The sequence below is a fragment of the Coregonus clupeaformis genome, chromosome 7, assembly GCF_020615455.1.
Source record: "Coregonus clupeaformis isolate EN_2021a chromosome 7, ASM2061545v1, whole genome shotgun sequence".
Taxonomy (NCBI): domain Eukaryota; kingdom Metazoa; phylum Chordata; class Actinopteri; order Salmoniformes; family Salmonidae; genus Coregonus; species Coregonus clupeaformis.
In genome coordinates, this window is record NC_059198.1 from 26,063,629 (window position 1) to 26,091,613 (window position 27,985).

Below are 27,985 nucleotides of genomic sequence, written 5' to 3' on the forward strand. Positions count from 1 at the left end.
GCCATGCCGTTTTTCAACGGTAACCAGATACAAGAACTAAAGCATTTTCACTAACAAGGCAAGATTACAAACACATGTTTTTTGTCAATGTGTGCCTTTCTGTTTTATTTTGTCTGTCATGAGCAGTAATGTCTGTTTCCATGCTTGACATCATTGTAAGGATTCTTGGAAACCTTATTCCTTTTCCAAAGCAAATAGTAACACCCATTGCCAGACATTATTACACTTGGCCTACTTGTGAAACCTGGGAAATTACATTATAGGATAGATACATTTACATTTTAGTCATTTAGCATACGCTCTTATCCAGAGCGACTTACAGTTAGTGAGTGCATACATTTTTTTTTTTTTCATACTGCCCCCCCGTGGGAAACGAACCCACAACCCTGGCGTTGCAAGCGCCGTGGTCTACCAACTGAGCTACACGGGGCCCCGTGTACAATTACAATGGGAACATTACTCATACATGATTTTAATGAAAAATATCTACATTAATTTTGATTAATAACTAAATGCAGATGTTTCTATCCTGAATAGCCTAGTGGCCTTATCTTCATTTGGTTTGAGGTCTGCACAGCATGAGCACATTTTTGATGTTCTTCAACGCTCACTCTTTCAGGGGCGGAACTTCCGTTCGGGAAAACAACATGGACGTGAAGACGACTCTATTTCTTTTTTATATTCAATAGTTTGCAATTGCAATAGTCAGTCATAAGTACCCATGCATATTGGAAACGAACTAACACGTAAGGTTGTTCATCTAACTAGCTTTTTGCCGATGTAATTGCTTGTAGCTAGCTACTAGCTAACTCACATACCGGTAACCGTAACTAGCTAGCCGCTGTCTATAATGGATCACAATAACATTAGATAGCTAGCTAGTAGCTACTACTTAGCCCTTTCAGTTTGACAAATGCCAAAGGTTTTAGGCACTTTTCGGGGATAAATTCGTTATCGTGATGTGAATATGCTTTACAAATAGGCAGCCTCGATGTTGAGATGAGAAAATTATTTACCGACCAGTTTCCAGGTAGCTATGCTAGCTACCTACCTGTGTGTCTCATGTTGAAATCTCTGATCTCACACAGTACATGATCTGGCAGTGAGCATACATGATGAATCGTCCCAAGCCTACAGCGATCAGGCGTCCTAGTGCTGCAAAACCCTCAGGTATGTACAGTATCTAGCTATGTGTACCCACTTCATCAAACCTTTGTCAAACATACAATAATATTATAAGTGTTTCTCTTCCAAATGTTGCCAATAGGTCACCCTCCTCCAGGAGATTTCATAGCATTGGGGTCAAAGAGTGGCGGAGAGTCCAAAGCACCTGCAGTTCTCCTTAAGCCAGCGTCCACCTTACCCACTGACCGCAAACGAGAGACTTCCTCGTCACTTCCTTCCTCCTCTGGCCTGTCCGGCCTCGTGAAGCGCCCCAAGCTCTCCTCTACCCCTCCTGTCAGCGCCCTGGGACGACTGGCTGATGTAGCAGCAGTGGACAAAAGGGCTATATCGCCTTCGATCAAGGAGCCCTCAGTGGTGCCCATAGAAGGTAGGAAACAGTATAAATTCAAATATGTTTTCCAGAGGAATAGGTAGTGGTTAAATCCCAGGATTGTGAATCCTGATTCTGTGATGCGCTGTGGCTGTGCATATTACTAACACAATGGTTTTCTTACAGTCCCCCCAGCAGTGCTCCTGGATGAGATTGAGAATGCAGAGCAGGATGGAAATGATGATCGCATTGAAGGGGTGCTCTGTGGAGCTGTCAAACAGCTGAAGATGAACCGGGCCAAACCTGACATAACACTGTACCTCAGCCTCATGTTCCTGGCCAAGATTAAGCCCAATGTCTTTGCCACTGAAGGCATTATTGAGGTGAGATTTGAAACCCAACATTTTACAATCAGTTCCATACAATTGTTATACAGATTGGTTCATGACTTTCTCTATCTGTGTGTGGACAGGCCTTGTGCAGTCTTCTTCGCCGGGATGCCTCCATCAACTTCAAAGCCAAGGGCAACAGTCTGGTGTCTGTGCTAGCCTGCAACCTGCTGATGGCAGCCTATGAGGAGGATGAGAACTGGCCAGAGATCTTTGTCAAAGTGAGAACCACTCATCATTCCTGTTGGATTTCTGTTTGTATTCTAGCTACATTGTTACCACTGTTGTGCCCCCTTTAACATGTTCTTGTTCTTTTCAGGTGTACATTGAGGACTCTTTGGGGGAGCGAATTTGGGTGGACAGTTCCCATTGTAAGAATTTTGTGGACAACATCCAGACTGCCTTCAGTACCAAAATGCCCCCAAAGAGTATGCTGCTGCAGTTGCAGACTGACACTGGCCGCTCCGGTGGGGATATCAGTGCAGGTATAGTACTGTATGTATGCACCTACCGGTTTGTTCAGGTGTGAATCCTGTGACATTGGATTTGACTCTTAATTATTACTATGTAATTTAACATAGGGCGGCAGGTAGCCTAGTGGTTGAGAGCGTTGGGCCAGTAACCGAAAGGTCACTGGTTCGAATCCACAAGCAGACTAGGTGAAAAGTCAGTCTGTGCCCTTGAGCAAGGCACTTAACCATAATTGCGCCTCTAAGTCACTCTGGATAAGAGCGTCTGCTAAATGACTACAATGTAAACTTTCCAGGGAGCAGTCCTCACCCCTCCACCCCAGATGAGGATGACAGCCAGACTGAATTGCTGATTGCTGAGGAGAAACTTAGCCCTGAAGATGATGGACAAGTTATGCCAAGGTACGGTAGTACCTTGTTTAGGCATAGGCTACTACACATAGCAGTAATATATTGATTGTCTTGTCTACTTCTACTTAGACTGATCAGTTCATTGAACAGTTTGCGTTCATTCACTCTTCATCTAAGGTACGAGGAGCTGTCTGAGAGTGTGGAGGACTATGTTCTAGATGTCCTGAAGGACCAGTTGAACCGCAGGCAGCCCATGGACAATGTATCCCGTAACCTGCTGCGTCTGCTCACTGCCACCTGTGGCTACAAGGAGGTGCGGCTTATGGCTGTGCAGAGGCTGGAGATGTGGCTGCAGAACCCAAAGGTGAGAGGAGGAGTAACAATCAGCTACACACATCACCTTCACTAGTTAACAGGAATCATCATTTAATTGGCAATAGTGGTCTAAAGCGGGCATAAGATCCATCACCTTCCAGCTCAATATAGTTGTACATCACCCTCAAATCTAACATGTAAATGCAGCTGTTTGAATGAAATTATGTATAATGAAGACTTTTGACTCTGCAGCTGACCCGTCCAGCTCAGGACCTTCTCATGTCTCTCTGTATGAACTGCAACTCCCATGGAGCGGACGACATGGAGGTGATCTCCAACCTCATCAAGATCCGCCTGAAACCTAAAGTCATCCTCAATCACTACATGCTCTGTGTCAGGTCTGCAGGTCCTCTCTTATGGCGATATCATTATTTAGTTTGGATAGTCCCCTACACATGGTTTATAGATGTTCAACTAACTTGTTCAACTAAGTACCCAGGTGCCTCAACCAGAACCCTTACCCTAACCCTAGCTTCATGTCCACATCCTGGTTCAACCCTAACCTCAACCCTAACCCTGGAAAGTTGTTGCATATCAACATAGTTGATGTGTTCAATGTTGTTAGTTTGATCATCTATAGGGGACCATTTATATTTCAAATGCTTTCATGCAGAACGCTTTATTCATACACTTAACTGTGCTGTCTGGCCTTTGATTACCAGGGAGCTACTGAATGCACACAGAGACAACCTGGGAACTATGGTGAAGCTGGTGATCTTCAACGAGCTGTCCAATGCCAGGAACCCCAACAACATGCAAGTCCTTCACACACTGCTCCAGCACAGCCCAGAGCAGGCCCCTAAGGTGAGGGAGTATTCCATGCTGACGTGACAACACACCTGCGGAAAATGTAAAATGTGTTACTAGTAGTTACTGAGGGGAAAGTAAATATATGTGGTTCACAGGGCTCGACATTAAGGCTTGTCCACTTGTCCGGGGCAAGTAAAAAAAAAATGTCAGACAACCAGAATATAGATTTCAGTTGTCCGAATGGACAAGTAAAAAAAATCACAATATCAAACGATTGACATTCTGAGTAAATTGCCTATATTCCTATTTGCTATAGCCTATTTCAATAAATATGTTATATTTACACAAAGCAAGAGAACAATGTAGACAGAGCTAACGCCTCGATCACACCTGCAGTGTCATTGCGCAAAATGGTACGCAGCATCTGTATATGTGTGCAACAAAAGTTCAACATTCACCTTCTGCTACCATTTCTGTTAAGCCGTCTACACATACAGTTTCACGCATACGTTCGATAAATCCAACGTATGCACCACACAGAACGCACTGCAACTGCCTCTGCAACGCAATGCTGCAGGGCAAACGCAGCGTTCCATTGGAAATTAATGTATTTCTGGTGTACCAAAATGCAATGCCTGTGATCGAGGCGTAAGAGTATCACTAAAGCAGCGCAAAATATCCGGTCAGAATGTTTTTTTTTCTCTCTCTCGAATATCGGATGATCTGGGCCAATAGCCAAAGTCTATTTATATAGAGGATACTCCGGTGTCTTATTGTTATAGAAGCCCACATTCTCTATTTTATCTTTCATTTGATATTAATATGACTTGGCCTATTAAGCCACTCTCAGTTTAATGCATGCTAGATTTCTCCTGCCGTGCTATTTCATGATCAAACAATGAATGAATCTAATGGAGTTCTAGGCTATCTCAAAGTTTGAAGTTGTTTTTGAATAACCTCAAGGCATGGGAGGCCTAAGGTAATAATGAGAGAGAAACAATAGCAAGATATAAAAATCGAATGAGAAATTTGAACAAACCTTACAGTTGAGCAAAGAATTATAAGACAGAAATGATGCATGCATGCGAGGTCGGAAAAAAAGACCCACCTTGCTGTTGCGAACCAACTAATTTAAATATCATAAAGCATTAAGACCAATTAAAGTTATGAAGACTATTTTCCAAACTATTCTAATAAAGTGTTTAATGTCCTAAAGTTGCAGCTTTTAAATGGGAATAATTGGGGACAAGTGACTTCAGCTTTCGGACAAGTAAAACATTTTATGTCAAGCCCGAGTTCAGAAATGGACCAGGATGAGCTTTATTGGCTTTGGATTGAAGTACACATTTTTATTCTTGGAGTGATCACATTTTAACTTTATTATTTAGTAACTGAAACACAAGAAGGAGATGATGTTTGGAAACCGCTCGTCTTAAAGCTGTTCACTCTCTTCTGATCCTCTCTTTAGTTCCTGGCCATGGTGTTCCAAGACCTGCTAACCAATAAGGATGATTACCTGCGTGCCTCACGAGCATTGCTGAGAGAGATCATCAAACAGACCAAGCACGAGATCAACTTCCAGTCCTTCTGCCTGGGTCTGATGCAGGAAAGGAAGGAGGCCACCTACGTCGACATGGAGTTCAAAGTGAGCTCATAAACGTTATATTACTCCCACCCTGTCTCAGTCTCCTGTACCATGAAATAACTCACCCCCTACCTAGTTACATACCCTTCTATGCCTCTTCACATATGAATAACTTATATGCGTTCTGTGGATCTGAGCTCATGCTCTCTGTCTGTTTTCCACAGGAACGCTTTGTGATCCAGGTGACAGACCTGCTCACGTGCTCCATGATGCTGGGCATCACAGCTCAGGTCAAGGAGGCTGGCGTTGCATGGGACAAAGGAGAGAAGAAGAGTAAGTTATTGTAGTTACTTCTTTGCTTGTCGTCAATGTGGACATTTTGAACATCCTTTTTGTCTGTTTCAGATCTGGATGGTCTGAGATCCTTTCAGAATAATATAGCTGCCATTCAGAGGGATGCTGTGTGGTGGCTTCACACTGTTGTTCCCACTATTGCCAAAGTGCCATCCAAGGACTATATACACTGGTATGTGTTTGGGAGTTTTCATGCCACTTTGATTGTTAAAAAAAGATAAAAATAGGAGGAGCTAATAAACATCCTACAATAGTTACTTAAGATAATTATTCTACCCAAAATATACTTGTGTTTCTTTTCCCCAGTCTTCACAAGGTGCTTTTCACGGAGCAACCAGAGACCTACTACAAGTGGGATAACTGGCCTCCTGAGAGCGACAGAAAGTGAGCATCTCTTCCGAACCTTTGTTTTAGATTTGTTTTATTCATGTCTGCTCCGTTGACATCACTTAAATATTTTGCCTCCGCCAGTTTCTTCCTGCGGCTATGCTCTGAAGTGCCTCTGCTGGAGGACACTCTGATGCGTATCCTAGTCATCGGACTGTCCCGAGACCTGCCCCTGGGCCCGGCCGACGCTATGGAGCTGGCGGACCACCTGGTGAAGAGGGCAGCCGGAGTCCAGTCCGATGGTACAACATCTGCAACAGCAATGGGTAAGTGGAGTTTACTTCATCAACATTTTCATGAAAAGAGATGACGTTGAGGGAACTTTGTTTATTTGGCATTACCTAAAGAGGGATATTGAGCTTGTTTGCCGGTTTTGCTTTTGTAGATCTGGATGTGTTGAGAGTGGAGAGGATCCAACTGATTGATGCAGTGCTGAACCTGTGCACCTACCACCACCCAGAGAACATTCAGCTGCCTGCAGGGTACGTTGCTCTCTTTTTTTAGTATGATTAATGAACTTGCCAGTCAGCTGGCAGTCGATGTTCATGTCGTTTTCTTAAAACAAATTATATTTCTGTAAATAACACGTTGGATGTTTTTCAAGGTATACTCCTCCGAACCTGGCGATAGCCACACTCTACTGGAAGGCGTGGCTCCTGCTACTTGTGGTGGCGGCTTTCAATCCACAGAAAATAGGTATGGGTCTCAACCAGGTTTCCCTACAAATCATCAATGTATATATTAGAATATTAGCCACAGGTTTTCCCTTTTGTTATAATCATTTATTTTTCTTCAGGCTTGGCTGCCTGGGATGGCTATCCCACACTGAAAATGCTCATGGAGATGGTCATGACAAAGTAAGTAACAAATATGAAACATTTATCAGTTTAAACCCAACACATACCAGACTAGCTACTCAACGAACCTTATCTTTCTTCACCCACTTTTTCCTGCTTGGCAGTAACTACTCCTACCCTCCATGCACGGTGGCTGATGAGGAGACCAAGACCGAGATGATCAACAGGGAGCTGCAGGTGTCCCAGAGAGAGAAGCAAGAGATCCTGGCCTTCGAGAGCCACCTGGCAGCTGCCTCCACCAAGCAGACCATCACAGAGAGCAACAGCCTGCTGCTGTCCCAGCTCACCAGTCTGGACCCACAGTAAGACTCCTGCTTCATACCTGCACCTTGTAGACCACTTTTAGGGACAGTTCCCAGACCCAGATTAAGTGTAGTCCTAGACCAAAAAAAGCATGCTCAAATCTCCATTGAATGGGCTTTTTAGTCCATGACTAGGCTTAATCTGGGTCTGGGAAACCGACTCATTTTCAGTCATGTGGTAATCCTACTTGTTTCTTTTTTCTAGGGGTCCCCCTCGCAAACCCCCTCCCGCAGTCCAGGAGCAGGTGAAGAGCCTTAACCAGTCCCTTCGCCTGGGTCACCTACTCTGCCGCTCTCGCAACCCTGACTTCCTGCTCAACATCATCCAGAGACAGGTAAGCAAGAGCACATCCTCTCTCACCGCTCTTCCTTCTCCAATAGAAAGTATTCTCTCTGGAAGGAACTCTTAACAACTGTGTTCGATGTTTTCCCCAGGCCTCCTCTCAGTCAATGCCCTGGCTGGCTGACCTGGTGCAGTCAAGTGAGGGGTCCTTGGACGTGCTGCCCGTGCAGTGCCTGTGTGAATTCCTGCTTCACGATGCTGCAGATGACAACTTGCCCATCGAGGATGACGAGGAAGGAGAGAGCAAAGAGCAGAGAGCCAAGAAAAGACAAGTATGCTGCCGTTTCTTAACAGCTATTATATTTCTGTTTGTTTTGAATAGCTTTTGTGGTCAGAGAAATCACTGACTCCAGCATCTCAAAGGATAAACTTGTCATGTTTTATTTCATTATTTCATCCACACAAACCAACAAATGTCATTTTTCTGTTCTCTCTCACTACACCAGAGACAACAGAAGCAGAGGCAGCTCCTTGGACGGCTGCAGGATCTGCTGTTGGGTCCTAAAGCTGACGAACAGACCACATGTGAGGTGTTGGACTACTTCCTGCGCCGCCTCAGCTCTTCTCAAGTGGCATCAAGAGTCCTGGCTATGAAGGTACATTATAAGAGACAGGACACACACTAATATGAGTGTTTCATTGATTTACTGAGGAGATGTATTCATCTACTTTGGTTGTTCTGCTGTTGTTCAGGGTCTGTCTCTGGTGCTGACTGAGGGGGGTCTGAAGGATGGAGAGGAGAGGGACCAGCCCATGGAGGAGGACTCCAGAGATGCTGAGCTGCTGCCAGGGTACCAGTGGCTCCTGCAGGACCTCCCCAAGCTGCCCCTGTTCGACAGCGTCCGGGGCATGACCTCCACCGCTCTGCAGCAAGTCAGTGGGGATCTGGTCTAGACAATTCATACCAATGTGAACCGTATTTGGCCTCATTTTCAAGTTGTAGTTGACACAAAGTGAGTTTTCTTGCTGAAGGGATGTGGTAAGAATGTGTGATGTGTTTCTGTTCTTCCCCAGGCCATCCACATGGAGACCGACCCACAGACCATCAGCGCCTACCTCATCTACCTGTCCCAGCATGCACCAGTGGAGGAGCAGGCATCTCACAACGACCTCGCTCTGGTAGCCATGACACCTCTTATCCTCAGTCATACCTCCTATTATTTACCTGGGTTGTGTGTTCAGTAGAGCACCCCGTAGCAAAACATTTTGCAAGAAGAACTAAAGTCTGTGTTCTTATTGAACAAGTTCAGGTAGTTTCAAAACGTTTTCTCCCCCACTGAACAACACCCTGTATTGCCTTCATAGTTAGATACTGAGATGGGTTTGATTTGTGATCCTGTAGGATGTGGCCCGTCTGATTGTCGAGCGCTCCACCATCATGAACAGCCTGTTCTCCAAGCACTCCTGCCGGCCCGAGTCAGACGCTGTGCTCTCAGCCCTCATCTCCATCTTCTCCAGCTACATCAGGAGGATGAGGAAGACCAAGGAGGGAGAGGACCTCTACAGCTGGGTGAGGATTGGATCATTACTGGGAGGGGGTGGGGCTAACCTTACATTTTCTGCATCTAACTGGAAGATGGTTTCATATTGGTAGACCCTTATCAATCATTTCAACTAGAGGTGCTTGCTGTCAATACAGTTGTCACTGAAATTACATTACTCCTTTGACCCTTTCTATAGTCAGAATCTCAGGACCAGGTGTTTCTGCGTTGGACCACAGGGGAGACAGCCACCATGCATATTCTGGTGGTCCATGCCATGGTCATTCTCCTGACACTGGGGCCACCCAAAGGTATGTATCTCTGAATACCACAGTTGTTGTTACAAACATGGCCTATCTACTGTACCTCATTATCAGTTTCAGTATATAGAATGATTAATGTGTCTTTGTTCTCAGAGGAGAGTGACTTCTTCAACCTCCTGGACATCTGGTTCCCCGACAAGAAACCCCTCCCCACCGCCTTCTTGGTGGACACATCCGAGGAGGCCCTGCTGCTTCCTGATTGGTTGAAGCTGAGGATGATCCGGTCAGAGGTCGCACGATTGGTGGATGCAGGTACAAGTCCAAACACATTAAATACATGCAGGTAGAAGTATATGGTGTAAAATACTACCGTAAATAATGATGGTATTTCTGATACTATGTCTGTCCTCTGCAGCGCTGCAGGATCTGGAGCCCCAGCAGCTGCTGCTGTTTGTCCAGTCGTTTGGCATCCCCGTGTCCAGTATGAGTAAACTGCTGCAGTACCTGGACCAAGCCGTGTCCCACGACTCACAGACACTGGAACAGAACATCATGGACAAGAGTGAGAGCGCTTGACCACTAACTATCCTACTACACTATATCTATTCCACGTGGATAATGTTTGCCTCAGTTATTTAGCTAGTGCTCATATAATTTATTCCTGATGATTCTGTGTCTAAGTCTGACTATTTAGTGTTGTCGGTATATTCTCTATTCCTGATGTTTCTGTATGTCCTGTGCTACAGACTACATGGCTCATCTGGTGGAGGTGCAGCATGAGCGAGGTGCCACAGGGGGGCACACTTTCCACGGGTTGCTCAGCTCCTCTCTCCCTCCTCGCAGAGGTCAGTCAGTCTCTTACTACTCCGTGATTACATATTAATATGCTATTTATGTTTTCTAATGCCTCTCTGTGGTACATTTCTTATAAAAGTTTTGGAACAGCCCAGTAAAAACACAGTTTTGGTATTTTGGGTCCATACCTGTCAATAACTGAAGACTATGATGTTTAACCTTACAGATAGTACTGAGGTGAACAGGGCCAAAGTTACTGTGGAAACTCCTAGTTGCTCCTTGAAGATGAGAGCCAATCAGATCCCAGTGATTGGGCCTGAGGATGACCTCACCGGCATGTTGCTTCAGGTAGGAATGTATATCTGCCTGGAGATTGATGACACATTAATACCTGTCTGAAGTCAAGTTTATGGAGCCAATCATTTTATTATCTCTGATTTCACCAACCATTTTCTTGTAGTTTGTCTGATAAAACAGACACCAAGGCTTTTTAATCATACCTGCACAAGTAGCCTACAGTGAAATGATTGATTATCCTTGCTGACAGAGTTGTTTGTGGTTATTAATGTAGTCAGATCTACCACCTGTTCTCAGAGTGCTGACTGAGGGTCTAATACTTCTGGCTTTGTCTTCACAGATGTTCCCTCTGAAGGTGGACCACCGCAGGCCCAGCACCCCTCCCCGGCCCCTCTCCCTGGCCCTGCAGCAGGCTCTGGCCCAAGAGCTGGTGCGTGCCAGACAGGGGGGGCACCCCCAGCAGGGTGGGGTGGCAGTGCGTCTCCTACAGGCCCTGGCTGCCCTGCTCAGCTCTGCCCACGTTGGGGCCCTCGTCATGGCCATGAACCGCAGCCATGCCCTGTCCTGCCCCATACTGCGCCAGCTGCACCTCTACCAGGTATGATTGATGTACTCTGCTGTCCTTCTAAACAGTGCAACAGTGCTGCATCTCTCGCTCTCTCTTTGTCGCTCTCTCTCGCTGTCGCTCTCTGTCTCGCTCTCTGTCTGTCGCCTATATATATACAGTTGAAGTCTGAAGTTTACATACACCTTAGCCAAATACATTTAAACTCAGTTTTTCACACTTTTTCACCACTTTATTTTAAGAATGTGAAATGTCAGAATAATAGTAGAGAGAATGATTTCTTTCAGCTTTTATTTCTTTCATCATATTCCCAGTGGGTAAGAAGTTTGCATACACTCAATTAGTATTTGGTAGCATTGCTTTAAATTGTTTAACTTGGGTCAAACGTTTCGGGTAGCCTTCCACAAGCTTCCCACAATAAGTTGGGTGAATTTTGGCCCATTCCTCCTGACAAGAGCTGGTGTAACTGAGTCAGGTTTGTAGGCCTGCTTGCTCGCACACGCTTTTCCAGTTCTGCCCACACATTTTCTATTGGATTGAGGTCAGGGCTTTGTGATGGCCACTCCAATACCTTGACTTTGTTGTCCTTAAGCCATTTTGCCACAACTTTGGAAGTATGCTTGGGGTCATTGTCCATTTGGAAGACCCATTTGGAAGACCCATTTGCAACCAAGCTTTAACTTCCTGACTGATGTCTTAAGATGTTGCTTCAATATATCCACATAATTTTCCTTCCTCATGATGCTATCTATTTTGTGAAGTGCACCAGTCCCTCCTGCAGCAAAGCACCCCCACAGCATGATGCTGCCACCCCCATGCTTCACGGTTGGGATGGTGTTCTTCGGCTTCGGTTTCCCCCTTTTTCCTCCAAACATAACGATGGTCATTATGGCCAAACAGTTCTATTTTTGTTTCATCAGACCAGAGGACATTTCTCCAAAAAGTACGATCTTTGTCCCAATGTGCAGTTGCAAACCATAGTCATGCTTTTTTTTGGCAGTTTTGCTTGTAACGCCAAGGTAGTGGGTTCGATCCCCGGGACCACCCATACGCAAAAATGTATGCACGCATGACTGTAAGTCGCTTTGGATAAAAGCGTCTGCTAAATGGCTTATTATTATTATTATGTCCTAACCGACTTGCCAAAACTATAGTTTGTTAACAAGAAATGTGTGGATTGGTTGAAAAACGAGTTTTAATGACACCAACCTAAGTGTATGTAAACTTCCGACTTCAACTGTGTGTATATATATATGCAGTGGTGTAAAGTACTTAAGTAAAAATACTTTCAAGTACTAATTAAGTAGTTTTTTGGGTATCTGTACTTTACTTTACTATTTATATTTTTACCAACTTTTACTTTTACTTCACTACATTGCTAAAGAAAATCATGTACTTTTTACTCCATACATTTTCCCTGACACCCAAAAGTATTCGTTACATTTTGACAGAAAAATGGTCCAATTCACACACTTATCAAGAGAACATCCCTGGTCATCCCTACTGCCTCTGATCTGGCGGACTCACTACACACAAATGCTTCGTTTGTAAATTATGTTGGAGTTTGCCCCTGGCTAACCGTCAATAAAAAAATTAAACTGGTTTGCTTAATATAAGGAATTTGAAATGGTTTATACTTTTACTTTTGATTCTTAAATATATTTTAGAAACTCCATTTACGTTTGATACTTAAGTATATTTAAAACCAAATACTTTTAGACATTTACTCAATGTTTTACTGGGTGACATTCACTTTTACAAGAGTCATTTTCTATTAAGGTATCTTTACTTTTGCTGAAGTATGAACATTGAGTACTTTTCCACCACTGTATGTGTGTGTCTGTTTGTTTTTCATCAGTCATCACTGAATATATGGATGTTTGCCATTACACCAAACAGATGTGACTATTGAGTTGATTTAACATGTATTTCTCACCTTCTCTTGGTCTTCATCTCTTCTACTCAGCGTCTGGTGTCGCAGGACGTGGCCTTCTCCTCTCTCTTCTTCAAGGCTGTCATGGAGATGATGACATGGTTGGAGAACTCGGCCGTGGACGCGGGGCCGCTACGGGCCCTGCTCAAGTCCTTCGCTGGACAGTATTCCCAGAAGCACCGGCTCACTGATGGTGGGTGCTCCTTATGTTCTTGGCTGCGTCCTAAATGATACCCTATTACCCATATACAGTATGTATTGCTCTTCTTTTGATGCCGGTCAGAAGTATTGCACTATATAGGGAATGGGGTGTCATTTCACACTTGGGCCTAGTCACAGTTAGAGTAATCTACGGTATCTCAACCTTAACGATGTGATGATAACTAAGTGTGCCTATCCTCTGCAGTTCGTACAGGCTTCCTCCACCTGGCTGAGGCCCTGGTTTATCGGAGGGACTCTGAGGTGGCCGTGAGAGCCATAATCGCCACACTGAAGGCAGGGGAGAGATGTAACGCAGAGCCAGAACTGATAGGCAAAGGTATGGTACTTTAGTGCTTCGTTCACTCTATTGTGGGAAAGTATGTCTCTTTTCAGGCTGAAATGACACTTTCACAACTCTCTCTCAGGCTAGAACATCAACTATCCTCACAATTTTTGCCCCAGTCTGGATGTGGTGGCTGATGTTACGCAATTTCCCCACATCAGTTTGTTTCATTGCCTCCTGTGTGTCTCTGTTTTTCCTTTGTTGACCTGTTCCTTATGAGTTTTTATAAGCTCTTCTCTGAAACCAAACCAGACCAGCGGCTTCCAGCTTGTTTATGTCCAATATGGGCTCAGGTCTCCATCAAGCCCAGATGAAGGATGTTTTGACATTAAACTGGTTGCGGCCAAGCTGGTGATCTAGGTTACGCAAAAATGCAATAATGGTAGTTGGTAGTTCATAGTTCTGGTGTGTGGTATTGGCTTGCCCCCACAATGTTTATTTTTCTCCTTTGAATCACAAGATTTTTCCTGAGCTCAGCGTCATGGCCAGGTTTTTTTTTTTTTACTTCTGAATGTTCCACCGTAGCTGCGGGAATGTTGCAACCATCACATCACATGTAATCTCATAACACTCAGTACTGTTTGTTTGTTGTTCCCAGTGTTACAGGGGCTAGTGGAGGGGAAGTCTCCATATTTGGAGGAACTGCTGTCCTTGCTAATGACCATTGGAACAGAGACGGGGACCGGCTCTACCACCGCAGGCCCTGTTGCCATGGTGATGGCACTGCTTCTCCAGGAGACTGAAGAGCAAGCCGTGAAAATAGAGGTGGATGTAAACAAGTAAGCATGTCAAGTCTATCACGCTCAAATCAATTTGTCCCTTTGACTTACTCAAACAACAACAAACAAATCTGGTTAAGTGTGGCATTGATCTCATAGAAAACAGCAAACAGACATTTTGTTTGTCTGTTTATGGCTTTATGTGTTTTGTAATGCCCTAGAAATGTTACTATTGTATGTTTAATAATCAGTACTTTGTTTGACTGAGGGATTCTATAGATCATCATTCATGTAGCCCGACCTTGAGCCTGTCAATCTATTCACTTCCCTTTCAGCAGCAGCTCCGAGGTGACAAAGACCGGGTCCAGCTCAGGGCTGCTTGTTGATTGGCTGGGACTTCTTGACCCTGAGGTCACATCTGTGTGTCCAGACCTTCAGCGGAAGCTGCTTTTTGCTCTCAACAAGGTAATCTCAGCAAAAATCAGTGTGTGTGTGTGTGTGTGTGTGTGTGTGTGTGTGTGTGTGTACTTCACCACCTTTCATATGGTTTATTCCAGGGTAAAGGAACTCCCTCCTACAGACCATACCTTCTGGCGTTGCTGACCCATCAGTCCAACTGGACAACTCTTCATCAGTGCATCAGTGCTCTTCTCAGCAAGCAGCAAGACCAGCGGTCAGTCAGCATATCAAACTCAAATCATTACCTTCAGCAGTAGTATTCACACTGAGATGATAGTGTTACCCAAATAGTGAAAGTTGTATTGTAATGTTCTGTAATGGTGTTGCATATGCTGTTCTCCAGACTGGACCCATCTTCTGCTCTGGACTTCCTGTGGGCCTGCAGTCACATCCCTCGTATCTGGCAGGGCCGGGACCAGAAGACTCCACAGGTAGTATAGTACACCAGTCTAGCCCTCAAATAATGACTTCAATTAATCCAGTCACATGACACAAACCAGAGAACATTGTTGCTCCTCAGCCTGACTGCTTCCAATACTTCTCTTGTTCACCCTCTCTCCCTCTCTCTTTCTCTCGCTCTCTCTCCAGAAACAGACAGATTTGTTTGTCCTGCGGTTGAACCCGGAGGAGATTATCAGTCTGGTGGACCTCATCATGTCAGAGTCTGAGCTGAACAGCCGCGGTGACTCCTCGCCCACTGCCAACACCCCCGGCAACGCCAAGAGCACCCTGGACCACACCTCCTGCTCCCTCATCCAGTCACGGCTGCCCCTGCTCCAAAGCTGTTGCCATGGCGACCTGGAGAGAGTGAAGAAAGTATCGGAATACCTCATCAACTGCACAAAGAAATGGGGAGACAGGTATGGGTGGGGTGTTGGCTCTCGGACTGACATGCTTAGTCAGGCTTGTCCAATGTGAATTTTATAGTATTTACAGGGTGATCTGTTGCCATGTGATCTACTCTAGACAGAGATGACCTCTCTCTCTCTCAATACCCCATATGTTCCTTCAGCAACAGCAGACATGACACTCCATAACATTTTGGTCCCATAAGGTTCACTAAAGTGCCCACAGTTCATTTAGTTAGACATATTTTTCACCCTCCCTAATTAGCCCCAGTATTGAACTTGGTCTTTGGCCTCTTTAAACCGAGCTGATAAACTTGGAGCCATATCACTAGATAACCCCTGGACGGAACAGATGAAATTCACAGACTGAATGTTCTGTCAGACACAATGCTGTGTGGACCAGGGGAAAGGCGATAATTAGGTCTATTGGTGTGAAATTAAAATGACCAGAAGTCGTGTGTTCTGTGATCTCTTTAAAAGCTCAGTGTATTATAATAAAGCCAAGAGGATTAGGGCTGCAGCTCTAAACTTGCTGCCTGTGTTGTGGATTCCTGCTCAGACTTAGCCGTCTGTCAGAGATCAGGGTGCAACTCCTCTTTGTGGAAGCCAAACCTTCTTTCATGAGTCTGCCTCTGGTTATTAAACCAATTTTAATGGGGAAACTCTGGCCAAGGTCAAGCAGCAAAATTATCTTTCCAATTACAATATTTTTAAGCACAGCTAAGCTGTCTTGTACAAATAGTTGTGACTGAAAACATAGATTGCTTAAAACCCGTCTTACAAAGCAGACTGTTTGGCCTTGTGTGGGATAAACATTTCCCTGTGTGCTAGGCATTCTCCTCACAGTCTCCTCTTTTAAAGCTCATCGCTAGATTAGCTGGTGTTTACTCCAATTACATGATGGTTGTTGAAGAGACAGAGTGGAATCTGACTCTTGGTCAAGGTTGTTGCTGTTTATGGAAAACACTGGCAGTGATGACCAGTGAACATAAATCCTGTTGATTCGTAGACGGTCTGACATGTATGAGCCAACTAACTAGGCCCACATCAGACGAGGATTGTAGTAGGAGACCATTGTCACTGTCTGCTGTGTAGAAACTGTTGTCTGATGTTCGCTAACTAACTCCATTGTGTGTTCCTTAGTGTGATGAGTAAGCGGTGCCAGAACCTCCTGCTCCAGCTCTACCTGCACTTCCCAGAGGTCATCCAGCACGTGACCTTACCTGACGCAACTCTGAGCAGCGAGGGGGCCGCCGACGGCACCACATGCAAGGTAGACTGTAGCTTGTGGTCCTCTGTAGCTCAGCTGGTAGAGCACGGCGCTTGAAACGCCAAGGTAGTGGGTTCGATCCCCGGGACCACCCATACACAAAAATGTATGCACGCATGACTGTAAGTCGCTTTGGATAAAAGCGTCTGCTAAATGGCATATTATATTATTATATTATTATTAGACTTTCAGCGGGCAGTCTCCTTACTGTTTCTCAAAGTCATTGACTAACACAGAAGCCGTTATAGAAGTCTTAATGACTGATGTGTGATCCTTCCCTCTCAGCGCGACGTCCTGGTTCACCGTCTGGTCACGTTGCTAGGCGATACAGGAGACACCAAGTCGGCTGAGAACCGGATGTCAGACGCTAACCTGGCCTGCAGGAAGCTGGCTGTGTCCCACCCTGTCCTCCTTCTCAGGTGAACACCATCTTCATTACAAACTTCATGTTGGACATATGAATTCATGTACCTCTTATGGTAGATTGTAGCTTCATAGCTACATTAGCTGATGGTGATTTATTTGTTCTCACCTTTGCTGTAGTGAGGTGGAACATCTGGAGAATGATCAAAGCTTACCTTTCTTGGCTTTCCAGACACTTGCCGATGATCGGAGCACTTCTCCACGGACGCATCCACCTCAACTTCCAGGAGTTCCGGAGCCAGAACCACCTGACGTTCTTCAGCAACGTGCTGTCCATCCTGGAGCTGCTGCAGCCGTTAGTGTTCCACAGTGAACACCAGAGGGCGCTGCAGGACTGCCTGCTCTCTTTCATGAAGATCCTGCAGGTGAGGGGATGAACACAGAACGCACTCAAAGATCAGCCTCAGAGGCTTTTACAGGTGGTTTGGTGATATTTGCTTGTGTTTTTCTTTTTAGCGTTTCAGAGGTATTTGACTTCTCATAGGTGGGGAACGAATACATTGTTGTCACTGTTACAGCTGTGGTTGGCTGGATATATTGACCAGATCTAATGTGTTTTCATAGAACAGTAGTATTTCCACAAGGTCAACTGCTTTGTGCATTAAAATAAAGCTCATATTGATCATGGAGTTAATCATGTTTGTTGTCCATATTCCTTGCAGAACCTCAGGAGACCTCGTATGCATCCGTTGGCCGTCTTCAGTAAATTTGTGCAGTTCATTCAGAAGTACATTACCCACGATGCAGCAGCAGCCATTCCCTATCTACAGAAGCATTCCGATATCCTGCAGTAAGTCATTGAGCTGGGTTTTTCAAAATTATTATTGGGACTTTAGGATTGGCAACACAATTGCTTAAATGTTAGTTGTTATTTCATGTTGTGTGGAGCAGTGAAGGAGTGACTTTTGTTTCTCTGTTTGTCCCACTAGGGGGCTCTCGTCAGAGCACCCTGACCTGCTGCTCAAGTCCCTGCTAGCTGGCCTCACCCTGCCTGTGAAGACTGGCTCCTCTGACAGCTCTGCTGAGGACAGAGATGGTAAGCTTATCCGCTTGTGAAAACTTTGCCTTGAATGAAAAAACATAAGAGAATCAGAACACATCAACAATTTGGCAAATGAAAGAAAATATAATCAATTAATTACATATTTTGACTGTATACAGATACATACCCATTTTAGCGAGAAGGTTGATTTGTATCAACAGCTGTGGTGTTTTTGACATGTCTCTGTGTTTCCTCCTATCAGATGAGTCGTCCTCTGGTTCCCTGCCCATGGTCAGTATCTCAGCCTCCGTTCCACTGACTGCAGCTGACATGACCAAGTACCTGAAGAAGATCTCCAGGGGAGAAGCCATAGAAGGTCATTCATGTATTACATACTCTCATGTCAGTTTAACACGTAACTTCAGGGATTTTGCTGAACTTTACCAACATGTTACTACCCGCTGTGTTTCAGATGTTCTGGAAGTTCTGACCGAGGTGGAGGACAAGTCCAAGAGGAATCCTGAGATCATTCAGCACTTCACTGTAAGTTCACCTTCTAATAACAGACCTTTATTATGAACGAATAATCCCCCAACACAGACTCTGCTTTGCACCACTATGTACAGTATAAATAAACAGGTTTTCATTGCCTTCCCTGCCCTCAGAATGACCTGCAGAGACTGATGAGTTCTACTGAGGAGTTGTGTCGTAACATGGCCTTCAGCCTGGCCCTGCGCTGCATCCAGAACAACCCATGGTAAGACTAGCCTGCTGACACCTCTAGGATTTCTCTGCTGATTTATGTAGGAATCTAGAGAGAGAGCTCCAGTTGTCTGGCTGGATATGAATTTATTGATGAGGTCTAGGAATGTTTGGCTGCAAATGTTTCTGTAGTGGTACCTGTAAGGTGTTGCCTCATCTTAAAATAATGTTTCTTTGAAGTTCCGTGTCCTAAGTAAGATGTTTTTTTTTCCGGTGCTGCAGCACGGCAGCAGACTTCCTGCCCACCTTCATGTACTGTATGGGCAGTGGGAACTTTGACGTGGTGCAGACAGCGCTTAGGAACCTGCCAGAATACGTGCTGCTCTGTCAAGGTATGATTGTCCTATCTTCTCAGCACTACACAGCTTCTGTGCTTGGTCCTTATTATAGGTCTAAACTCACAAGTTGGAAAGTGAACTGTTCTGTGTTTCAAGCTGTATAAGGATTCATGCTCAAAGCAAACAAATGTTTTTTTGTTTTGTTTCATTGTGCTTTTCTCCTCAGAGCATGCAGACATCTTACTCCACAAGGCCTTCTTGGTGGGGATCTATGGGCAGATTGACACCAGCTCTATGATCTCTGAGTCCATGAAGGTCCTGCACATGGAGGCAACAACGTGATGACCCGGAGGTACAAGTCCTTCTCCTCTGACGGGAGGCAGTGTCACCATAATGTTTTTGTATTGTGGAGTAAGACTCAAGTCATACACAACTGCCCTGTGCTTTTTTATCAGTGTGGTCAATTATCAGGATTTATGGATTTAGACAAACTGATTATTTGATTCAAAGGTAATATCGAAGTGTTCAATAGATGGTGATAGTGATTCTTGTAAAAAAAGAAAAAAACATTTTTTTCACTCATGCTGGTTTTGCAATGGTAGTGCTTATTTTGAGTGCTTCTATTATTTTTGAAATAATGAATACTGGCTATCAACCACTGTCATAAATTGAATAAAATAAATATTATTTTTGAAATGATGGATTTCTGTCTCAAATATATTAGGAATAACATTACATAAAACCAGGGTGCCAAATTATGTCTTTTTTTCTGTTGCTTCTAATCCCAGAGAGTTCATACCATAATGGTGTCAGTTGCATGTTTAAGAATTTAAATGTGGGAAGTCAGTTACCAGCTGAAATTGTGTAGCATAATCTTTGGAATTTCACCAGAAACTAATTATTGCTTTTGTGCATCAACATTTCACTACCTCAAACAAGAGAAACTAAGCAACTGTTAATGGAGCAAGACCCTGGTGCCTTCATATTTCATTCCATGCATTCTCCGAGCCTGATCATGTTTGAAATGGCTGTCATAGTTATGCAGTCTTTGCACTGGGGTGTAGAAGACAAATTAAAGGCATGCAATGAACGCTGTGATGGAAACCAATTTGCCATGAAAGTGTGAGTTGTTTTGCCCAGTGCCACAGAAACCCTCTCGATAGAGTCAAAGGGGTAGGCGAAACAACGTGCAGGTAACCCAGCTAAGTGTTCCTTCCTCGCCCATTTATGGGAAATTAACCAAGGCAGTAATTGTTCAATCACACAGACCAAAGCGCTCTTTGAAGGCTGCATGTGGGCAGGCTGTTTTGGCCAACACTGAAATGTACTTTGCTGGTGTTGGATTACATGGTGGGACATGGAGTGGAAACAGTTGTTTAGTTATGGGAGAATCCTATGTGAAGGTGGAACATGCCCACACTGGTGGGTCAGGGGACACTTTTGTCCATTGGGGCTGACAGCCACTCTACATACTGTACACATGGGCCTGATGAAAGCAGCCTCCTTCAATGAGGTCCACATATGTCCAATGATCTGCTCCCCACTATCCTTTTAACATGTCATAATTGATGGGAAGCTAGGGGTGGAAATGTCTTAAAATGTGCAAGTGATTCTGCCACCGTTATGGTTTTCACCATCATACGTGCTGCTGTGCATAATCAATTGGATACAAATTGGAATTAAAAAGGCTTGTCTCTTGGACTGGTTGACTAATTGTCCAAGTATGTTTCTTATTGCATGTACTGCAAACTATTGTACTACAATTTGTTCACAAAAAAGCCTTGTATTATTTTGTATGTGTATGAAAACATGTCACCTCACGTTTGTATTGTGTGTATTTATTTGTATCTCTATACTTTCCCAATTTTGTTAGAGTTAAAAAGCAATACATTTCTATGTACTGCAATTATTCTTGCCCTAATTATACTTGTCTGTGCTCTCCTCCCACTGTTTGTTTTTTGGTTGATGTGTTAATTGCACCTTAAGGTGTTATATAGCACACAGTGAGTTGAAAGTTGTGTTTGTGGTTATCCATCAGCTAGCAACAAATGCCGTAGCTGCCTGGGCTCTTGGTGAGGCGCCAGCATCCCATTGGCTTGGTGGCAGTGAGGCAGAACAGAGATGAGTGACAGCCAGTGAGGAGGAGGAGGTGGAAAGAGGGGGCTGTCATTAACTAGCCTGATGGGCCACTGACATGCTAACAACCTCTGCCTTGATTCATCATCACATCAGACTAGCGTTTGATGCCCTCAGAAGCAGCTGGTGCTGTGGTCTGTACTAAAACCCTCTCAATGTGCCATGCTCCGAGTTAAGCTTCATGAACTCCCTTATATCAATCATCTTTACTGCTGCACATGAGGTATTTTGTAACTAAGCCCTATCATGGCTTTATGAAAAGTCACAGATTGTAAACCCATAAAGATGAGTTTAAAGAGTTGTTTTAATGTGTAATATGTTGATTTGCTAGTTCATGTGAAAGTGGACAGTGCAGGAGGGTGGAAGGTGGGGGTGAGTCCTTGTCTCTCACTCGCCCCTGGGAGGGGCCCCGATGTGCCTCTACCTGCCCCTGCACACCTGTCTTCCTCTCCTTAGATCATCTCGTCTTCCTCCACGCATGAGTTGCACTCGGCCGGTGTGGAAAAAATGTGGACCGGCTCTCGCCTCTCTTTTTCCCTAGCACTTTGAAGCCTAAAGTGTGATTGCTCTTGGATCGTGGCCGCTTTCCCTTGAACGTTTTGTCATGAAAAGCAGGCTTGGCTCTCAGCTTTATCCCATAGCCAGTGATCCAGCACTAAACCAATCAGCCTGCTCTCTGCAGGATACTCTTAGCAACCAGAGAGAGTGAGGCATCGAGCAGATAGGGGCTTCCTCTGCTCTAAAACACATGTCCCTTTGTCTTCCCTGGATGTGACAAACACATCCATCATAATAATTTAATAAAAGACGGAATTCAATTGTATTGCCATGCTTTGATCAGTAAGAGTAAGTGCAAACACAAGCAACCAATGATCAGATAACCTTGTTGTGATTTCATGTGAGATGTTTGACAATTTGCAATTAATCAGAAATAAATGAGTGAGGGAGTTGGAGTTTAGGTAGACCCCTGTCTGAAAAATCTGTCTAATCATCTGAAAAGTCATTAACAACAGAGACAGTTAAGTGACAACCCTTAAGCTTCACTTATGCTCTCATTAAAAGTTGATCCTATCAGTGCTCATTGCTGCTATTTCAGACTGCAAATTACACCAGCCATATGCACATTCCCATGACACTAACGAACATCATCCATCTTCACAAGACATTTGGCAGAACTTTAGTCTGATGTTTTGAAGTGTCACTAATGGATGAGTATTAATGATATTGTGCATTGTTACCAATTTCTGTCATCTAAGGTCCTGTACTAACACATCCACAGTTAAATCTGATAGTTTCAAAGGTCTTTAAAAAGAACATTGAAGGCTTTTGATATGTATCATACATGTATTGCCTAACACTACACTAACCTAAATAGCTTCTCTTTATTTTGTTCTTATACTGCAGAGTATTGGTATTTCTCATTCCCACATTCCTTGCATTGCTTCTCTTGCCCTCTTTGGAACTATCCCTTTCCATTTACATTTGTAAGCCATAAATACGAGCTCAAACAAGTCCATTTCAAACTAAAGCCAGTAATGGAAAAAGAGGCACAACAACGTTGGTGGGTTTTTTAAATCCATGGAGAATGTGCATTTTGCCCCCCAATGTTGAAGGCCCACTAATGATGCTGTGATTTTTATTTAAGTCTGCTGTGGATTTCAGGGGCTGCTATGTGATCCAGGGACCTGGGAATACCTGAGAGACCAGTGAAGACTGGTGTGAGCCACTGCCATTGTTGTCCTAATGCCTCCTTCAATTATCTACAAGCAGCTCATTTGTACACGAGCCCCTTACTGATGGCTAAACCACCCCTGCTGTTTCTTCACCAATTTCTCCCCTGATTAGCTGGATCAGTGGGCATTAGAGAAACCCGGGACAGACCAAACACAGCAGGAGGGGTGGGATCTACTTTCAGACATCCCAGAAATCCCTCTGTCTACCCGTGTGCCAAGGACAAATGGAACGGAGATGGCCATTCAGTATTTCAGTCCCACCCCACACACAATGTTTATTTAGCCACCCTTCAAACTAGACACTTTTAATCTATTTTCCTTTTTGCTTTAGAAATGGCAAAGCCAAGAAATGACTGGAGAAATGGCAAAGCCAAGAAATTACTGGTGGCTGCTGGATTAGAGTGAACATTGATGCCCCATTGTCGCACGCATACACACGCACCAATGAACATGCTCACAGATTCAGCTTAACATAGAGATTGTCCAGGTATTTCTGATGTTTGCCTATTGACCTCTTTATACCTGTGCGTAGGCTTTATTTTGTGTTTGAACAGGTGTGGATGAAAGCCCCACTGCAGAGGAGAGAGAGGTGCTGTCCTCTGACTAGACAGTGATTCACCTTCCCCTGGTGTTGGGAGCATTGCTTTGGCCAGATGTCTCCTGCTGATGTTCTGGAACTGATCAAAGGTATACAGTTCAAACCGCCAGTTAGTGGTGACAACCATGACAGTGGCGTGTTCTAGCCGCCGTCTGATCCGATAAGCAGTTAGCGGGGTGTGTTAGGTGATATGTATCTCCGGATTAATTGACACACCTGTGTTTCATTCACATCATAGACAGTCAGTGCTCATCATGATCAACTCATCAGAGATCCTTCAACACCGGGGCCACAGCTGGACCGCTTGGGAAAGGTGTGGATGATCTCTAAGAGTATGCACAGGAACGTGAGTTGACTATGTGAGAGAAAGAGTGTGTGTGTGTGAGAGAGAGTGTGTGTGAAGGTGTGAGATCTAATTATTGTGTATAAGGTTTGTAGTGGATAAGCGTAGTGGATACGTGCTCTTGTGTGAGAGAATGTGCTCTCTCTGTCACGGTCTGATGGAGTACAGTCCTGTATTACCTTCCTTCCAGCGTGTGTGGAGATTTACTTTGAGGCCCCGTACTAAGCTGTGATTTGGGACAGTTTACTTGATGACATGAAAGAGGGATTGAGTAACACTTTAACTTATTACATAGGAACAAAACCTGCTTGCATCTGTTTATAACACTGGTAATACCTGTTTATAGGTTTATTTGATTTGATTTAAATTGATTTAAACTTGGAAAATCCCATTGAACCCAAGGCCCCTTTTACAAGGGAGCACTGCACACAATCATACAAATTCACCATATTTACAATTCCATCGCTTGCGGTTATCATTATTTCCATTAAATCCCTATCGATTTAAATCTCTATGTCAATGTAATTGTTATAGTCTTTATGTTAGGATTGTGTATATTAACCAGAGAGAATGAGGAGACGTTTTAATAAATATATAAAAACATGAAATAGGTGAAAATTCCAGTTGAAGCTTAGCTGTGAAAGTTATCTGTTTTCAAAGGCCAAGGAGCCCTGACCCACAGCCATTGTCAGTGAACTCTGTCTTCAACCGAAGACCAAACAATACCTTCTATTTGAACAGGTGATCCTATTCTCGATAGAAGACTAGTAGAGATGGGACCACTTGAGTCATTTAATGACAGCATTTCCATTGTTTTTGTTGAACGTTTCATTTGAAAGATTAGACCTAGCTATTAGGAAAGCATTTCTTTTTAATTGTATAAACTTTTGGAGTGTATAATGACTTCATTTAGAGTATCTAACATCCAAAACGAACATCAGATCAAGAAATAAGTGTTAGGTAAATATTTTAGATCCAGCTAATTGTCATCATTCAACTTCATGTCAATTAGGTGGTGTAATTAGCGTGAACTTGTTTACCTTGGCAACAGTGGCTCTGTGTTTGGCACCTCTGAGCTTGTTTTGATCATCTCCGAAGGGCTGTACCAGTTTATGTCATCGGAATCGTTTCTTCTTATTCTGCTTGACAACTATTAATTGAAAGACAAGAGATATTCTCAAATATTTGTGGTGTACGTGTTCAACTGAACGTTCAAGCTTTTGTTTTTTTAATGTCATTTCCACACCTTGATGTCTGATCCATCACTTTGATAGACATTTCAGAACCTAAAAGGTGTCTTAACTTGTCCAAAGTAAACCTCAGACACCAAATCCATGCAGAGTGCAACATGAAATGAGGGGTGGAAGCTGCTTCTATAATATAAGTTGAATGCAAAACGTTGTATGGGATTGGTGTGTTGAAGAGGATAAAGTGTACATTGTGATTTTAAATGGACTTTGATTGAATGATACCATGGTGTGAAAATCTACCTGGAGATGGATCATGGGTCAGATTCACATTCCTATCTCCATTTCTTTGAAGCCCAGCCCTCTCTCTCTCACACCCAGGAGTCAGTCTTGGCCCACTGTGAGTCATGTGACTGCTGAGGGAGGAGGGGGAACAGCAGGATAGGAGAGAACCTCACCAGACTAAGGTGAGACCCCCTTTACCTGCTGAGTGCAGTCCTCTCTTGCCTCCCCACCCATCACCTGCATCTCACCTGTGCTCTGCCTGAGTCTCCATGTCAACCTTCATCTTAGGCAGCCTTCTGGATTGAGAGTCAATGCATGGCTGATGACTGCAATTTATCCCTCAGAATTGATGGTTGAAGATTCTGTGAGTTCTTTCATTCTGGACCTGGTGATGTACTTCTCATTAACAGCCCTATTTGATTTCACTGTGGTAAAGAAGCCTCAAGACTTGACTCTGCTCCATCTTGAGCCAACCTCAACAAGAATGTTTACTCTGATGTTGTGAAATAACTCCTGAGATACGTCCCATTGTTTTGGTATCAGTGTTTGGGGATCAGACTGTCCCCTTTATACCAGTGGATGGACACTTAAGACTCTGGACTCCTCTAAGAGCTTTTGGATAATGTTTGGCCCTGGGCAATTGGTCTCCACTCTTCTACCTGCCGTCTTCCACTCGTCTGCAGCACACTTCTTCCCTGTGTTCCCCACCAGACTGGGCTCCCCTCCACAGCTCCTGATCCCTGGGCCCCTGATCAGCTATGAGTCCCTGCGGAGTTACTTGCAACCAGAGCCCTGCAAGGAGGCTCTGTTCCTGGCCACACAGGCAGCTGGGATGGGGCAGTTCACAGACAGCATGGGTGAGTTCCAACCAACAGTCTGCATTAGCACATGGATATTTACATTCATGTGTGACAATTTATTGCACCATCTGATGGCAGAGTAAATGTTTACAAAAGATTTTCTAACAGCTCGTAACTAACAATCAATTATCAAGCACGGTTAAAGAGGGCCTAATGAACGTCGGCGCTAATGATCTAATCTAGAGCCATTAGTTCCTTGTCAACCGTTGGCGATTGTGTAATTGGCGGTTGTGCCGTGCTTTCCAGATGAACAGAGGCCAGTGAAGCAGCGTCGTGCGCGGGCCAACTACAGCAGCTGGCAGCTGGAGGAGCTGGAGAAGACCTTTGAGACCACCCACTACCCTGACGTCTTCATGAGGGAAGCCCTAGCCCTCAGACTGGACCTCATCGAGGCCAGAGTGCAGGTATGGTCCCAACACCTTCTTCCTTCCAAACCATACACTTTTCACTAATGCATGAACTCTGATTTCTAGAAGCCATCTATGTTTCTATCAGCTTTCATGCCACAATGCTACTGTATTTTAAATATATATAAAAATATTATTTGTTTATGAATACACAAAAAAACTGTTAAATCTAGTGGATACTGAAACATTTTTCAAAATGAATGTTTTGCATTGTAAGATATTTCACTCTCTCTTTTTCTAAATATTACATTTGTTCTATTTTCACCAGGTGTGGTTTCAGAACCGCCGTGCTAAGATGCGGAGACAGCTGAAGTTGCAGGGCCAGCTAGGAGAGCCATTTCCCAGGAAGGACAATGCTGAGGACACAACAACAGACAAACCCAACAAGAGCTTACCAGAGCTAGAGAGCTCTGACGGCGAGCACTGGGAGAGGAGGCAGGAGAAAGGAAACTATCCCTGGAATAAACTACCTCGTTCTGCTGTTGTGACCACCCCCATACAGAGTACGATTCAGGGGCCAGCAGGAGAATGGGAGGGGATGGAGGGGCCCAGTCCAGAAGAGTTCCGCTCCTGTAGCATTGCCAAGCTGCGGGCCAAGGCCAGGGAGCACGAGGCTGAGATCCACAGCACTGTGACCAGGTCAGGAGGAGGAGAGACAGCGGCACTGCAGACACAAACACAGAACACTGACGACGGAGAGAGCAACTGATATGGTTATTTCTCTCTGCATGGCTTTTGCAAACAGGTCCCTAAGACCTCATCATGGTTGAGGCAACTTGCCTAAATACCCCATCCTGGGTTTTATTCTGTTATTCAATAAGGATTTAAACTAAGATTTACAAAAGGTGCTAATTTTTTGTTTAATATTATTTAAATCTATTAAGTGTTTTGAAATGCCATTATTTGTCTGTACTGGACATCCTTTTCTATTAACAATCACGCTAAATGTGTATTTGAAATGCTCAGACTAGCAAGAGGTGAATGCTTTCCAAAATATATAGTATATCCATAGCAACATCTTGACATATTATCCTTCATGTTTCTTTACAATTTGGCTGAATGATTTCAGTTCTATCTTGAACTCCTGTGGGAAGCAGTGTTACTTAAAAAAAACACATAAAACAAAGATTACATTGTTATCTTTTTACATTCCCTACTG

At 44.1% G+C, this 27,985-nt stretch overlaps 2 protein-coding genes across 4 annotated transcripts; both read left to right on the top strand.

Moving 5' to 3' along the window:
* Positions 1-629: 629 nt before the first annotated feature.
* On the top strand, positions 630-19,960 carry LOC121569540 (integrator complex subunit 1-like). 3 transcript variants are annotated; one of them, XM_041880592.2, is made up of 48 exons: positions 630-751; positions 1,089-1,170; positions 1,268-1,552; positions 1,682-1,878; positions 1,968-2,105; positions 2,204-2,369; positions 2,651-2,756; positions 2,883-3,069; positions 3,273-3,418; positions 3,743-3,884; positions 5,299-5,475; positions 5,640-5,748; positions 5,821-5,941; positions 6,076-6,153; positions 6,241-6,422; positions 6,542-6,638; positions 6,761-6,852; positions 6,953-7,013; positions 7,118-7,315; positions 7,521-7,650; positions 7,751-7,930; positions 8,105-8,254; positions 8,352-8,531; positions 8,673-8,777; positions 9,001-9,168; positions 9,339-9,450; positions 9,556-9,714; positions 9,818-9,964; positions 10,149-10,247; positions 10,424-10,545; positions 10,835-11,092; positions 13,026-13,185; positions 13,399-13,530; positions 14,135-14,315; positions 14,591-14,720; positions 14,813-14,928; positions 15,058-15,145; positions 15,303-15,574; positions 16,706-16,835; positions 17,118-17,251; positions 17,428-17,620; positions 17,918-18,045; positions 18,185-18,291; positions 18,500-18,613; positions 18,710-18,780; positions 18,903-18,994; positions 19,222-19,331; positions 19,504-19,960. In XM_041880592.2, the coding sequence occupies exons 2-48, from the start codon at positions 1,113-1,115 to the stop codon at positions 19,617-19,619; spliced, it is 6,624 nt and encodes a 2,207-aa protein (XP_041736526.2). In that variant the 5' UTR covers positions 630-751; positions 1,089-1,112; the 3' UTR covers positions 19,620-19,960. The 3 variants fall into 3 exon arrangements, with proteins under 3 accessions (XP_041736526.2, XP_041736525.2, XP_041736527.2); XM_041880591.2 differs by having other exon boundaries at positions 630-746; XM_041880593.2 differs by having other exon boundaries at positions 630-746; positions 14,594-14,720.
* Positions 19,961-25,797: 5,837 nt separating this feature from the next.
* On the top strand, positions 25,798-27,985 carry LOC121570532 (retinal homeobox protein Rx1-like). The gene is made up of 3 exons (XM_041882000.1): positions 25,798-26,416; positions 26,666-26,823; positions 27,095-27,985. Exons 1-3 carry the CDS (start codon positions 26,182-26,184, stop codon positions 27,533-27,535), a joined length of 834 nt encoding a protein of 277 aa, XP_041737934.1. The 5' UTR covers positions 25,798-26,181; the 3' UTR covers positions 27,536-27,985.

Bases quoted from the DNA above. Each gene is read 5' to 3' on its own strand.
- LOC121569540 (XM_041880592.2), top strand. From the start codon at position 1,113: ATGATGAATCGTCCCAAGCCTACAGCGATCAGGCGTCCTAGTGCTGCA. The intron at 7,931-8,104 runs GTATGCTGCCGT...TCACTACACCAG, and splicing joins AGAGAGCCAAGAAAAGACAA to AGACAACAGAAGCAGAGGCA. The intron at 9,715-9,817 runs GTACAAGTCCAA...TGTCCTCTGCAG, and splicing joins CGCACGATTGGTGGATGCAG to CGCTGCAGGATCTGGAGCCC.
- LOC121570532 (XM_041882000.1), top strand. From the start codon at position 26,182: ATGTTTGGCCCTGGGCAATTGGTCTCCACTCTTCTACCTGCCGTCTTC. The intron at 26,417-26,665 runs GTGAGTTCCAAC...CGTGCTTTCCAG, and splicing joins GCAGTTCACAGACAGCATGG to ATGAACAGAGGCCAGTGAAG. The intron at 26,824-27,094 runs GTATGGTCCCAA...TATTTTCACCAG, and splicing joins TCATCGAGGCCAGAGTGCAG to GTGTGGTTTCAGAACCGCCG.